The sequence below is a fragment of the Oncorhynchus mykiss genome, chromosome 1 (assembly GCF_057628025.1).
Source record: "Oncorhynchus mykiss isolate SJ-2025 chromosome 1, ASM5762802v1, whole genome shotgun sequence".
Taxonomy (NCBI): domain Eukaryota; kingdom Metazoa; phylum Chordata; class Actinopteri; order Salmoniformes; family Salmonidae; genus Oncorhynchus; species Oncorhynchus mykiss.
The window spans coordinates 67,670,078-67,682,258 of record NC_143022.1 but is presented as its reverse complement, the minus strand read 5'-3'; the positions used below and the strand labels follow the sequence as shown (position 1 = coordinate 67,682,258).

At 44.4% G+C, this 12,181-nt stretch overlaps 1 protein-coding gene across 4 annotated transcripts in view; it reads left to right on the top strand.

Annotated features, from left to right (window-relative positions):
* Nucleotides 1-12,181, top strand: part of LOC110526894 (inositol polyphosphate-5-phosphatase A) — a 273,309-nt gene that overhangs the window by 203,720 nt on the left and 57,408 nt on the right. For all 4 annotated transcript variants that reach the window (XR_016496558.1, XM_036982722.2, XM_036982729.2 and 1 more), the window contains exon 9: nt 901-985. Coding sequence is in view for 3 of the 4 variants with exons in the window: in XM_036982722.2 (XP_036838617.1) it covers nt 901-985 (85 nt within the window). In the remaining variant the exon portion in view is untranslated. The remainder of the gene's footprint in view (nt 1-900; nt 986-12,181) is intronic.

Genomic DNA, 12,181 nt, shown 5'->3' with positions numbered 1-12,181 from the left:
TCCTATGCCCCCCCCCCCCCCCCCCCCCCTCTGACGATCCCGCAGGTGAAGAAGCCGGATGTGGAGGTCCTGGGCTGGCACGGTTACACGTGTTCTGCGGTTGTGGGGCGTGTTGGACGTATAATTGCACGCTCCGTCAAAACTTGAGACATCTGTGGCGTTGTGTTGTGTGACAAAACTGCACATTTTAGAGTGGCCTTTTATTGTCCCCAGCACAAGGTGCACCTGTGTAATGATCATGCAATTTAATCAGCTTCTTGATATGCCACACCTGTCAGGTGGATGGATTATCTTGACAAAGGATAACATTCTCACTAACAGGGATGTAAACACTTTTGTGCACAACATTTGAGAGATATGTTTTTTGTGCATATGGAACATTTCTGGGATCTTTTATTTCAGCTCATTACACCCGGGACCAGCACTTTACATGTGCATACCTCTGCACATTGACTCGGTACCGTCTGTATATAGCCTCGGTATTGGTATTTTGTGTTAGTTTTAATAAACATTTTTACTTTAGTTTATTTAGTAAATATTTTCTTAACTCTATTTCTTGAACTGCATTGTTGGTTAAGGGCTTGTCAGTAACATTTCACAGTAAGGTGTCACCTGCACATGTGACAAATGTGATTTGATTTGAATAAAAACATTTGAAAGGCCCCAATATGCACAAACCTATTCACGTTAACAGATTTTTTGTTGAATATTGAACATTGTTATCCACAGGGGTGCAAAAGTCTTGCAAGTGTTGCTACCACCAGGTGGTGGTGTGCACCTCATAAATAAAATGCCCCGAGGCAACCAAACACTAAGGCCCAGCAGAGAGTCCCATCAACAGTATACAACTCCACTTGGATCAATTCACTTTTAATGACAAATACTTTTCATGTTTTTCAGGATCACTGACCAGCGGTTTGAGAAGGTGCCATATTTTGTCTTTGGGGACTTCAACTTCAGGTTGGATACAAGGCAGGTTATCGAGGTAAGCACATTGATGCATGTGTTGAGAACATATCAGTTAGTGTCTACACTATATGTGATTCGGCACATGCACCTTGACATGGATAGGTGTTGCTGATATCTCTCTCTCTCTCTGTGTGTGTGTGTGTGTGTGTGCACAGTTTTCTAGGGTTTTGTGGGGGACAACAGCCATCACAGTTATCGCTCATTTTCACCCCTCCACTGACGTTGGCCCAGCTGTCTTTGCTAACCAACCCTCCAAGTCCATTATGTTATGGTGCCGTCCCCCTTCACTTCCCCTCTCCCTCCCTTCCTCTCTCCCTCCCTTCATCTCTCCCTCCCTTCATCTCTCCCTCCATTCATCTCTCCCTCCCTTACTCTCTCCCTCCCTTACTCTCTCCCTCCCTTCCTCTCTCCCTCCCTTCCTCTCTCTCTCCCTCCCTTCCTCTCTCCCTCCCTTTCTCTTGGTGCAAATGCCGCCACATTAGAGTCAGTGTAGTAGTCAGAGTAGTCATTCAGCAATCCTCATCAGGAGATTTGAGGGGGTGGGGGGGGAACAAGCCATAAAGTTCCACACAGACAGCGGAGCTCCGTGATAAGAGAGAGACCAGCCACTTGTGGGGGCAACCCTGCTCCCACCACACAATGGCACCTCAAATCAGTGGCTCTTTTCAAATTGTGGGGATTGTTAATTTGGGAGAAGTCCCGTTGTCTCAAAAAGGGAAGGGGAAGAGGAGTGGGGCGGAGGGGGTGGGCGGTTGTTGAATGGAGGACTTTTGCTCAAACAATTCAGGAAATACTTCATCCTGTGAGGTAAAGTGAGAAGGGCCTTTTGAGCGGAGAGTGTAGTTTAACCATCGAATCACTAGGGGAGGAATTGAATAGAATACTTAATTGAACGCAGAGGTCATGTGCTATTCCTCGTAGGCAAACATTAAATGAGCATGTTGTTTCACGCTGCTGTGTTCAGCTGCTTTGGTTGTTGTGTGCGACCATAAGATGTTTTCTACTGTATCTTATCACATTGATAGATTGCGTAGTCTAGTCTTTCGGCGGTACATTGAATTCCTCAGCCGTGTAACGGGCACATTAGAGCTGCTGATCATGTGAGAATATTATGCTTTGTAGATAATAGTGATCGCATCACGAAACCAGGACAAAAGAAATGACATGATTTGGGAGATGTTCATTCATAGAATGGTCCTTTTTGAAAAAGGATATTTGACATTTGTATCTAAAAGCATAATTGATCATCAGAGTTGGCATATTTATAACATTTTGGCTAACCACGGCCTCCTTTAAGTCTCCATAATGTTTCATCTGTAAGTGCTACAAAGCAAGAATTGGTGTCAAATGAAGCTTTTCCTCCTGCTCTGTAATGGGAGTAGTATTTTGATTTCCATAATAAAAAATCAAAGTGTTAATTTTGGCACTCTTTTTTTCAGATTTAGTCTAGTGTTAGTAATTCTGACTACAATATCATAGCCTCAGCCTCTCCTGTACTGCAGCGCCAGAGTCCCTGGGTTCGCGCCCAGGCTCTGTCGTAACCGGCCGCGACCGGGAGGTCCGTGGGGCGACGCACAATTGGCCTAGCGTCGTCCGGGTTAGGGAAGGATTGGTCGGTAGGGATCTCCTTGTCTCATCGCGCACCAGCGACTCCTGTGGCGGGCCGGGCGCAGTGCGCGCTAGCCAAGGTTGCCAGGTGCACGGTGTAGCCTCCGACACATTGGTGCGGCTGGCTTTCGGGTTGGATGCGCGCTGTGTTAAGAAGCAGTACGGCTGGTTGGGTTGTGTATCGGAGGACGCATGACATTCAGCCTTCGTCTCTCCCGAGCCCGTACGGGAGTTGTAGCGATGAGACAAGATAGTAGCTACTACAACAATTGGATACCACAAAAATTGTGGAGAAAAAGGGGTAAAATTTTAAAAAATATATAAAAATACAATATCATAGCCTCAATCAAAAAATTTGACATTTGAATAATGAGAGAGTAGTAGCACAATAACCAGATGCTGCTGCAAAGTATTGGCAAATTAGTATGGGTTGCACCTCCATCACTCAGTCACGTCATTGCCATTGTTATCAAAGTTCCACAGATGCCGCAGCCACATTGATGTCCAAAAGTAGAACGGGAGCTAATGACTGTTTCGCCCAGTGATGTAGTCGAGTTACTAAACCTCGAGTCCGAATCGAGTCCCAAGTCCTCTGTGCTCGAGTCCCAAGTCCAAGTCATCCAATGGTCGAGTCACCAGTCCCTATGGCTGAATTCCGAGTCAATAAATTGTTTGCTATCCCTTTTCCTTACTTTCTGTGCCACAAAATGTTTGCATATAGGCTACTGGTTATATGTTACCAGAGCCACGTTCAGTTAAAAAAAAAAAACAATATTGAATGTTGGAGATAGAAATTCCATAAATAGAGCCAACGTTATTCATTATTCTACATGTCAAAGAGGCATGTTTGTTCTACATAGAAATATGCTATCTTAATATTCCAAAACGTTGCACCCTGCATCCAGGTTGTTAGCTGTATAGTTGACTAATGAGGTAACATGACTGAACAAGGTGCAGCCTAAACAAAAGGTTAACGGTCCGGTCCGATAGTAGCCTAGTTTAGACTGGCCCGCGATATGCTTTATGGATATAAAATATGTCCCACCAATGCATAGATAGAAAGAGAAAAAAACTTAGCGCCAGTATTATAGATCATGTCTTTTGAACTTAGAATCAAGCCATTTTCTCTGAAGAAAAGAGGAAGACATGGCTACGTTGGCTACAGAACCTGTATATGAAATGCAGTGGGAAAAGTGGGAGAGTTGAGCGACACTGCATTTCGAAGACAGCCTACTCTTCTATAGCCTACTAATGGGAGAGAAAAGCATGTTTTCCTATTAGTCAATGTTGCTATTGTTTTTATTTTCACAAAGCAGCTTGTGTTTCTTAACCAGGTAAAGGGTAGCTAACGAGAAGGCTGGCGGTGAAGCAACAGTCGCCTGCGCGATGTGTATAATCTTGAGGCGAAGCGGTGGCTGCCTGTCTGGCCACGCTCATCGCTTGCTCCCCCGCAGCTCACCAGCTCATTGCTTGCTCCCCCGCAGCTCACCAGCTCATTGCTTGCTCCCCCGCAGCTCACCAGCTCATTGCTTGCTCCCCCGCAGCTCACCAGCTCATTGCTTGCTCCCCCGCAGCTCACCAGCTCATTGCTTGCTCCCCCACAGCTCACCAGCTCATTGCTTGCTCCCCCGCAGCTCACCAGCTCATTGCTTGCTGCCCCACAGCTCATCAGCAATACTGTATGTAGGCTGTGTTTGCCTAGTGTGACTCATCCTTCGTACTGCTGAATTGAACTACGCTGCGAATCTGTGCTGCTAATATGAATTGTCTCTTAGTCAGATTTTAGTCACAGGGAAAATGTTGTCTCGTTTTAGTAAACTGAAATGAAAAATCGTTTTTTTTTTTCTGTCTATTTAGACAGTTATAGTCTCTTCAATTTGCCACTGGAAAATAGGTGTTTGACTAATATTTTTGTCACTATTTTTGTCTGCACTAATTTATGAATATTGAATAATATAAACAGGAATATTAAAAAATCACAGATTTAGATTTGGCAATTTTCTATATATTGTTGAACATAATATACTCTACCGGCATATCAAAGTTCCAGTGTGGGATCTCTGCTAGTTTTAAAGTTATGGCCCATTTTTATGCAGAAAAATTGGTATAGTAGGCAATGTAACAAATCACAGCTATCCTGTATCATTGCAAATCCTGCAAATTACCAACAGAGGGTGACCATTTTGAATCCATTTTCACATTCACTCAGTAATGCTTGCAAATTTGAACATAACTCTAAAAGTAGCAAAGATGTCACCCTGGAACTTTGATTTCTGCGTGGAGTATATTATGGTAAACAATATATAGAAACATTTGCCAAATCAAACATTTAATTTTTCAATATTCATAAATTAATGTAAAAAATAATCATATTTGAAATCAAAATACTACTCATATTACAGAGCAAGTGGTGAAACTTAATATTTTGTAGCACCTACAAATGACACATTATGGAGTCTTAAAGGAGGCCTGGGTAATTTCCCAATTATGCTTCAACATACTTATGTCACATACACCGAGTATTCCAAATATTAGGAACACCTTCCTAATATTGAGTTGCACCAAAATCATCAGGACATGGAATCTACAAGGTGTCGAAAGGATTCCACAGGGATGCTGGTCCATGTTGACTCAAGTTGGCTGGATGTCCTTTGGGTGATGCTCCTGGCGCCTACTATCATACCCCGTTCAAAGGCACTTAAATCTGTTGTCTTGCTGATTCAGCCTCTGAATGGCACACAGACACAATCCGTGGTCTGAATTGTCTCAAGGCTTAGAAACCATTCCTTAACCTGTCTGCTGCCCTTCATCTACACTGATTTGAAGTGGATTTAACAAGTGACATCAATAAGGGATCATAGCTTTCACCTGGATTCACCTGGTCAGTCTGTCATGGAAAGAGCAGGTGTTCTTAATGTTTTGGATACTCATTGTATATGCCAACAATCCTCCTTTCAAAGGACCATTCTATGGATTCAATTTTGGGAAAATCCCCCAAATCATGGCATTTTTTTGTTGTCCTGGTTTCGTGAGGAATCACTCAATACAGTAAGCTAAGGTCCCAAGTGCACAGTAGCCACAGCCTAAGAGGGAAGAACATATGCCGGAAGAATAATCAGAGAACATTGAGACCATTTTGAATCAAAGACACTCGCACCCAACTTCTAGGTTGTCTCGATTGAGGAATATGAAGTGGTTAGCATGACTGTGATCATTATATACAAACATATCATATAGTGGCCTTTCATTTCATATTCCAGCTACCGCTGAGACATTGGGTTATTATGACTATAGAAAAAAACAAATTGTGCTAGATTAGAGAGAAATAATGTAGAACAAAAAGTAAATCCTGGTATAATGCTGCCAAAGTGTTTAATAGTACAACGTTTCTAACCCAAACTGGGTGATCATAGAAATATAACCATCAGAAAAAATATCATCCCAGTACGTCACCATATTTATCCCCCGTGACTAATCTAGATCAGACACCCCCTCCTTCCTCCTCCCCCCTTTGCTCTGTGGTAGGTAAGTAGTCACCCTCTCTGTGTCTCTGCCACTGAAATGCTGTTTAAGTGTACTAGGGGTCATGGCCCCTTTTCCAGGGATGTGTAAGGCTAGCACCGGTTTGTGTCTGTCTCTGCCTACTCCCCTCCGCCCAACTCCTTTCTCATGCACCTTCAATATCCCCACCACACACACACACACACACACATACACACACACATACACACACACACACACACACATACACACACACATACACACACACATACACACACACATACACACACACACACACACACACACACACACACACACACACACACACACACACACACAATGTTCCTGATTGATTTTCCCTGCGTGAAGGGGTGGTGCTGCCACTGGGGGGGAAGTACCTCAGGAAGTCAGATCTGTGGGCCATGAAGCCCCTTCTACCACCGCTCTATTCTCACACACAAACACACACTTTCTCTCCTCTCACACACACCCGTCTCCTTCCCTTTACTCCTTCCTAAGAGGTCCTCATACTCACCCTTTAACGGGACAACACCAAAGGCTGATGACATCATCCAAGGGGCACGTCCCATTAGAGGCAGCATTCTACTCATATAAAACCGTCCAGCGCAGAGCTCACCAGTCTGATGTAATGGTGACCTGTACTGGATGTGGTTGTGGAGGGACGCTGTCACCAGTAAACATATGATTGTAGCTTTCATGTGGCTCTATAACTCCCAGCCAGGAGATATGTCAACCATGTAATGACAATTATTGTCAGCTGGACAATTAGTGCACATTGGAACGATGCTTTAATTTAGATTGGACCTGGTGGAGCAATTGGGCCTGCTTATCTGGAGATTGATTCAGATGGAGGGCTCCTCTCTCTGTGTCTCTCACTCTGTAACACACATTAGGCACAATTACCTCTCCACTTCTTCAATGCAGAAAGGTAAGAACTGTCCCATATTATATGTGGGCAAAAACGAGGAGCATTTAATACATGTATTTCTCTAGTTGCTTGAATACTACAGCTAAACTCTTTCTCTCTGAGTGTCATCATGGACACCCACTGCAATGCAAATAGCCACCAGCCCCTCCCCTTAACCCATCATGCCCTGTGGATCCATGTGTGGTGGTCTACACACTAGGCCCAATGTCCTATACCCCATTGTCCCAGGGTTGGACATAGGTGGCGGATTCCTGGCATGCTTGTGCTGCAGGATCAGTAACCAGAGGCTGTGGCCAGCCCCCCTCCCAACTGGGCTCCCCGTTAATTGTGTCCGACAGAGGGAATTGTCTTCAATTGACCCTCATTCACTGGGCCTTTCACCAGGGGACAAAGGACACAGCCAAGTGGAGACTAATGCTGGGGTTGAGCTCCCTGGAGGTGGTCTTCCCAGTGTCATGGACCAGTCCCCGGTCCCTTTTTCCTGCTCTGACTGTATCATCAGGACAGGAGAGGTGAGCCCAGCCAGAGAGAAGTGCAAGTGGAGGAATGAGGCTGCCCAAGCACTCGATGGGTGGATAGGGCATTGGGACAGTACAGAAGGGAACCAGTGTATTCTGTTTATTGGAATGGTGTACTTGTACCTGTTTCCTGATTTGGGGAAATACCTAAACTTACTATGATGTGCATGTCAGAAAGTTGTATGTGTGAGAGAAGGCATTAGGAGTTGATTAACCACCTGTGTGCTGCTGAGTGTGTGCTGAGACGGCCCGGACCGAGACTGAAGAAGAGGTGCATGATGGGACGCCCCGGAACCCCAGGGACCAATGGCAGTGAATCACAGAGGCTCAGTGACAGCCCCAGGGCTCCGTGCCTGGACTCTCAGTATATTTAAAATGTATCCTAATTAAACTTAATAGAATGTAAATTTAATATCTGCAGAAATTGTGCTCTCCTGGCCGGTCGCTCCAATTTAAGGATTGATGGAGGCCAGCGGGGAGGTTAATTGCTGACTTGATCTACTGTCCCCGTGACATAGCTTGTGCCTGTTTTAATTGGAGCTTATCTGGCCGCTACATGGGCAGATGTCATTAGGCTAGCGGCCTCTCACTGCACCGCACCACACCACCACTCCCTGCACGAGGGAGATCTCAGTTGGAGGACGTGTGGATGTGTTCACTAGCGCCTCCTTTCTGTGGTTAGTGGAAAGAGCAGGTGGATGGCAGGGGATGGCCCAGGCATCAATCTTCCTCCCTTTGTCCTGGGCCTTTCTCTACTTGAGCAGCATGAAATTAAAGGTGGAGCCGTTGACTAGGACCCACTCCAAATGAATACTGTAAAATACTAATTAACGACAAGCAGGGTGACACTTTTCATTTTTTCACCCTTTGTCGAAGTGCTTTACAGCATACGGTCCGTGCCAGGGAAAAGTGTGACGGGGTTGTGTGTGATACTGTTTCTAAAGCCGTATTCCAAACACTGGCCTGAGTGGTAGAGGTCTTGGAACGGGTCCAACTTTTTGGAACCGTGAAGGCCTCTACTGTGTGGATTTCTGTGTGAGTCTATGCGTGTGTGGACATACATGGGTGTGTATGTGTTTGCATGTGTTCTTCCATGTCTGTAATAATGTATTTATCCCTTAATAATGTGAAACATATACAAGCACTCTTCAAATAGGCTGGAAAGAGTCATTTAGGGTTGTTGATGCCTATTGTCTTGGTTCGTGAACCTGTTTCTGGGTAAATAATTTTCACTGCCTTTTCCCTTTCTGCCCCAGCCTTTGATTAGCATGTGTGCTAAGGTGGGCCCTTCCATTAATCAAAACAGAGGCAGTGTAATTAAGTGTACACTACATTAGTCAGGCTAATTAATTTTGGGGGCCATCCATCCATTAGCCAGTGGGCTAGCACTGATTGGGCCTCTGTTCTGGGGGAACCTAGACACCAGGGACTGTGAGGACTGTGACCCTCCTTGGCTGCTGTCACACACACCTACACACACATAAACACACACACACACACACACACACACACACACACACACACATACACTCTGCCGCCTACTACTCCCCAATACCACAGCAGGAGCACCCTACTTAATCAGATTAAACCAAATATCTATCATACACACAACATTGTAATACAATGATAATCTTATTCTATCTCTGAGGACAATCTTGTTGTTTCAATAGGAAAACTAAACATATCTATGACAATGAGGCCTGCAGTATGCCAGAGATAGTGTAGTTGAACACGATAAATGAACTAACTTATATGTGAGGTCATCATGATATGGCGTCACCTTGTCACTGGATTATATGTTTAGATTTATCCACATAGCCTCAGACAAAGATGTTTCCGATATGAAGATAAATCGTCATGATCTGGGTAATTCATCACAATGAGGCCCCATTATGAGAGATAACCCGTCTGGATAGAGGGAGACTATTCCCCTTGGGACAAAGCCTGTTTTCTCCTCTCCTTTTTTCCTCTATTTGCTTGCCATGCTAATGAAAAGAGAGACAGAGAGATGGAGACACAGAGAGAAAGAGAGAGTTCAGCAACGAGGGCGTAACGCGAGCGATGTCGCTTTGATCAGGACGCTGTTCCACAATTAAAACGCTCTGCAAATGAAGAACAAGCAGTGGCTTCTGTTGGTCCTCCTCATCAACAACAGCCTCCTCATCAACAAGAGCTGCAGCCATTGTGTTACTGGCCATAGCGGCTGGCAGCTGGACCCACCATTCCAGGGGCAGATCACATGGTGTGACAGGGTGTGAGGACAGCGCCTGGCACCAGTGGTCACCCACCGCCCCCCCCCCTCAGACCATGGCGTTGTGGCCTCTCGGATCCAGGGTTGGCCTGGGCTGTAGCCCCATTGACCCCATTAGTCAATGATGCCACACCTGCTGTCGGCCGCTGGGACACTGGGGAGGACACTTCTACTGGTCACTCTGGCCTCCTCACCTTCTTAGTCTCTAGTGAGGCTTTAGATCTCTCATTCTCGTTCTCTCATTCATGTCTTCACGCTTCTCTCTCATTTACACTTTTTCTCTCATCCTAATTTTCTTTCAGCTCACTCACTCACTCACTCACTCACACTCTGCTTTCTCGCCCTCTCGCCTGTCACCCTCCCTGCCTTCAATCTCCCTCCCCCTCTCCCTCCCATTCTCCCTCCCCCTCCATCTCCATCTCCATCTCTCTTTCTAAATGCAGGAGGTTTTTGTCCTCACTCTGTCTTGGGGACTTTTTTTCCTTCCGTCCTACTGTCCTTTCTCCTGAAAAGGCCACCAACTTTCTAGAGCACTGATCATTCGTCTTTAACGGCTCAGGAAAGGGATTTTCACTTTTTTTTTCATAAGGGAGAAGAAAAGGAACAAGCCAGTTTGTCTAGCGGTGGGGGGCTCTATTCTTACTGAAAGGTCTGGTGTTAAATTGGGTCAGGAATGCAGATTTTGCCGCAATGGGAATATGAGGATATTAGCTAAAAGCACATAGCCAGGCAGACAGACAAGCGTGTTCTAATACAGGCCTTGTCATATGAGCTCAGAGCTGCTTTCCTTCCACGTGTACTGTATGTATGTGTGTGTGTGCTGGCGGGTTGCTAGGATGTGTGCATGCGTGCGTGGCAATATTAGGCTGTCTGAGCGTACATGGTTGTAGACAAGGCAAGCATTATTATGCGACAAAAGTGTTGACAAGAGGACGTGTTTCACAGCTGACAGTGAGAAGAGTTGGTGGAAAGCTCCACCTATTTGTTTTGATGCTTCATACACTCGTGGTCTTATTTTACTAGGCTGGACTCACCCCACATTTGCAGTTCTGGAGTAATTGTGTTTGTCCATTAACTTTGAATTCCTCCATGGGCAAAATCTGGAACCCACAGTGTGGTTTTCGACCATCCCTTTAAATTATCAGTCACCATATGCAGAAAAGCACCTCATACCTACTGTAAAACATGGCGGTGGATCTTTCATACGATGGGGCTATTTGGCTTCCACTGGTCCTGGGAACCTTCTTAAGGTCAGCTGCATCATGAACTTTACCCAGTACCAGGACATTTTAGCCAAAAACCTGGTTGCCTCTGGAAGGAGGCTGAAACTTGGCTGCAAATGGATCTTCAATCAAGACAATAACCCAAAGGACACATCAAAATCCACAAAAAAAAACGTTAATGGACCACAAAATCAACATTTTGCAATGGCCATTTCAGTCTCCGGACTTGAACCCCATTGAAAACATGTGGTTTGAATTGAAGAGGGCAGTCCATAAGCGCATGATGAATGATATAAATTCTCCATTCTCATAAAACATTTTTGAAAAAGGCTCAGTGCCATTATCCAAACAAGAAGAGTATTGAAAACAGAGGTGCCAATAATTTTGACACCTGTCTTTTTGAGAGATAATAGTATTACTTGTTAAACAAAATATATTTCTCTGAGCAATTTAATTAGTATATATTTTTTTGCATACAATATAGCTCAGTATGTGTTATTTATTTGAGACCATTTTTTTTGCTCATCTTGTCAAGGGTGCCAGTCATTTCAGAGCTAGCTGTATTTTTAATATATTTAATATATTAATATATAGTTTGTCTTATCTCGCAATTCACTAGATTGTCCTCCTTGCCTCTATCTTGGTCAAAATGGAGCCCATCCATGCAGCCTTTGAAAACGCCAGGGATGAACAACTGGCCAATAGTGACTTTTTTTGATTTAGTTCCAAATGAAATGTGGCATAAACTGTAGAGGATAAGGGTGTCTTTGTGCCTGGTGCATAGTGCCCTGCTTGTATGATGTCAGTCTATTTTTGACTAATGCAGTGCTGGGCCTTTGCGAGCTGAGCACAATAATCGTTTTTTCTTTTCGGGTCGGGTGGGGTGCCAACCAGGTCCCAGGACACTGCATGTTGTTTCAGGTGTTATGTAAAGGTTTATTTTATACTCAGTGCCTTTGGACTGTATTCAGATCTCTTCTTCCATAATTATTATAAAATTAATTAAAATAAAATACATTCTTTAGCAATCTACACACAATACCCCACAATGACAAAGCAGAAACAGTTTTTTAGAAATGATTGCAAATGTATTAAATATTTTAAAAAAAACATAAATAACTTATTTACATTGATTATACTTGAGATGTTTCTACAACTTGAT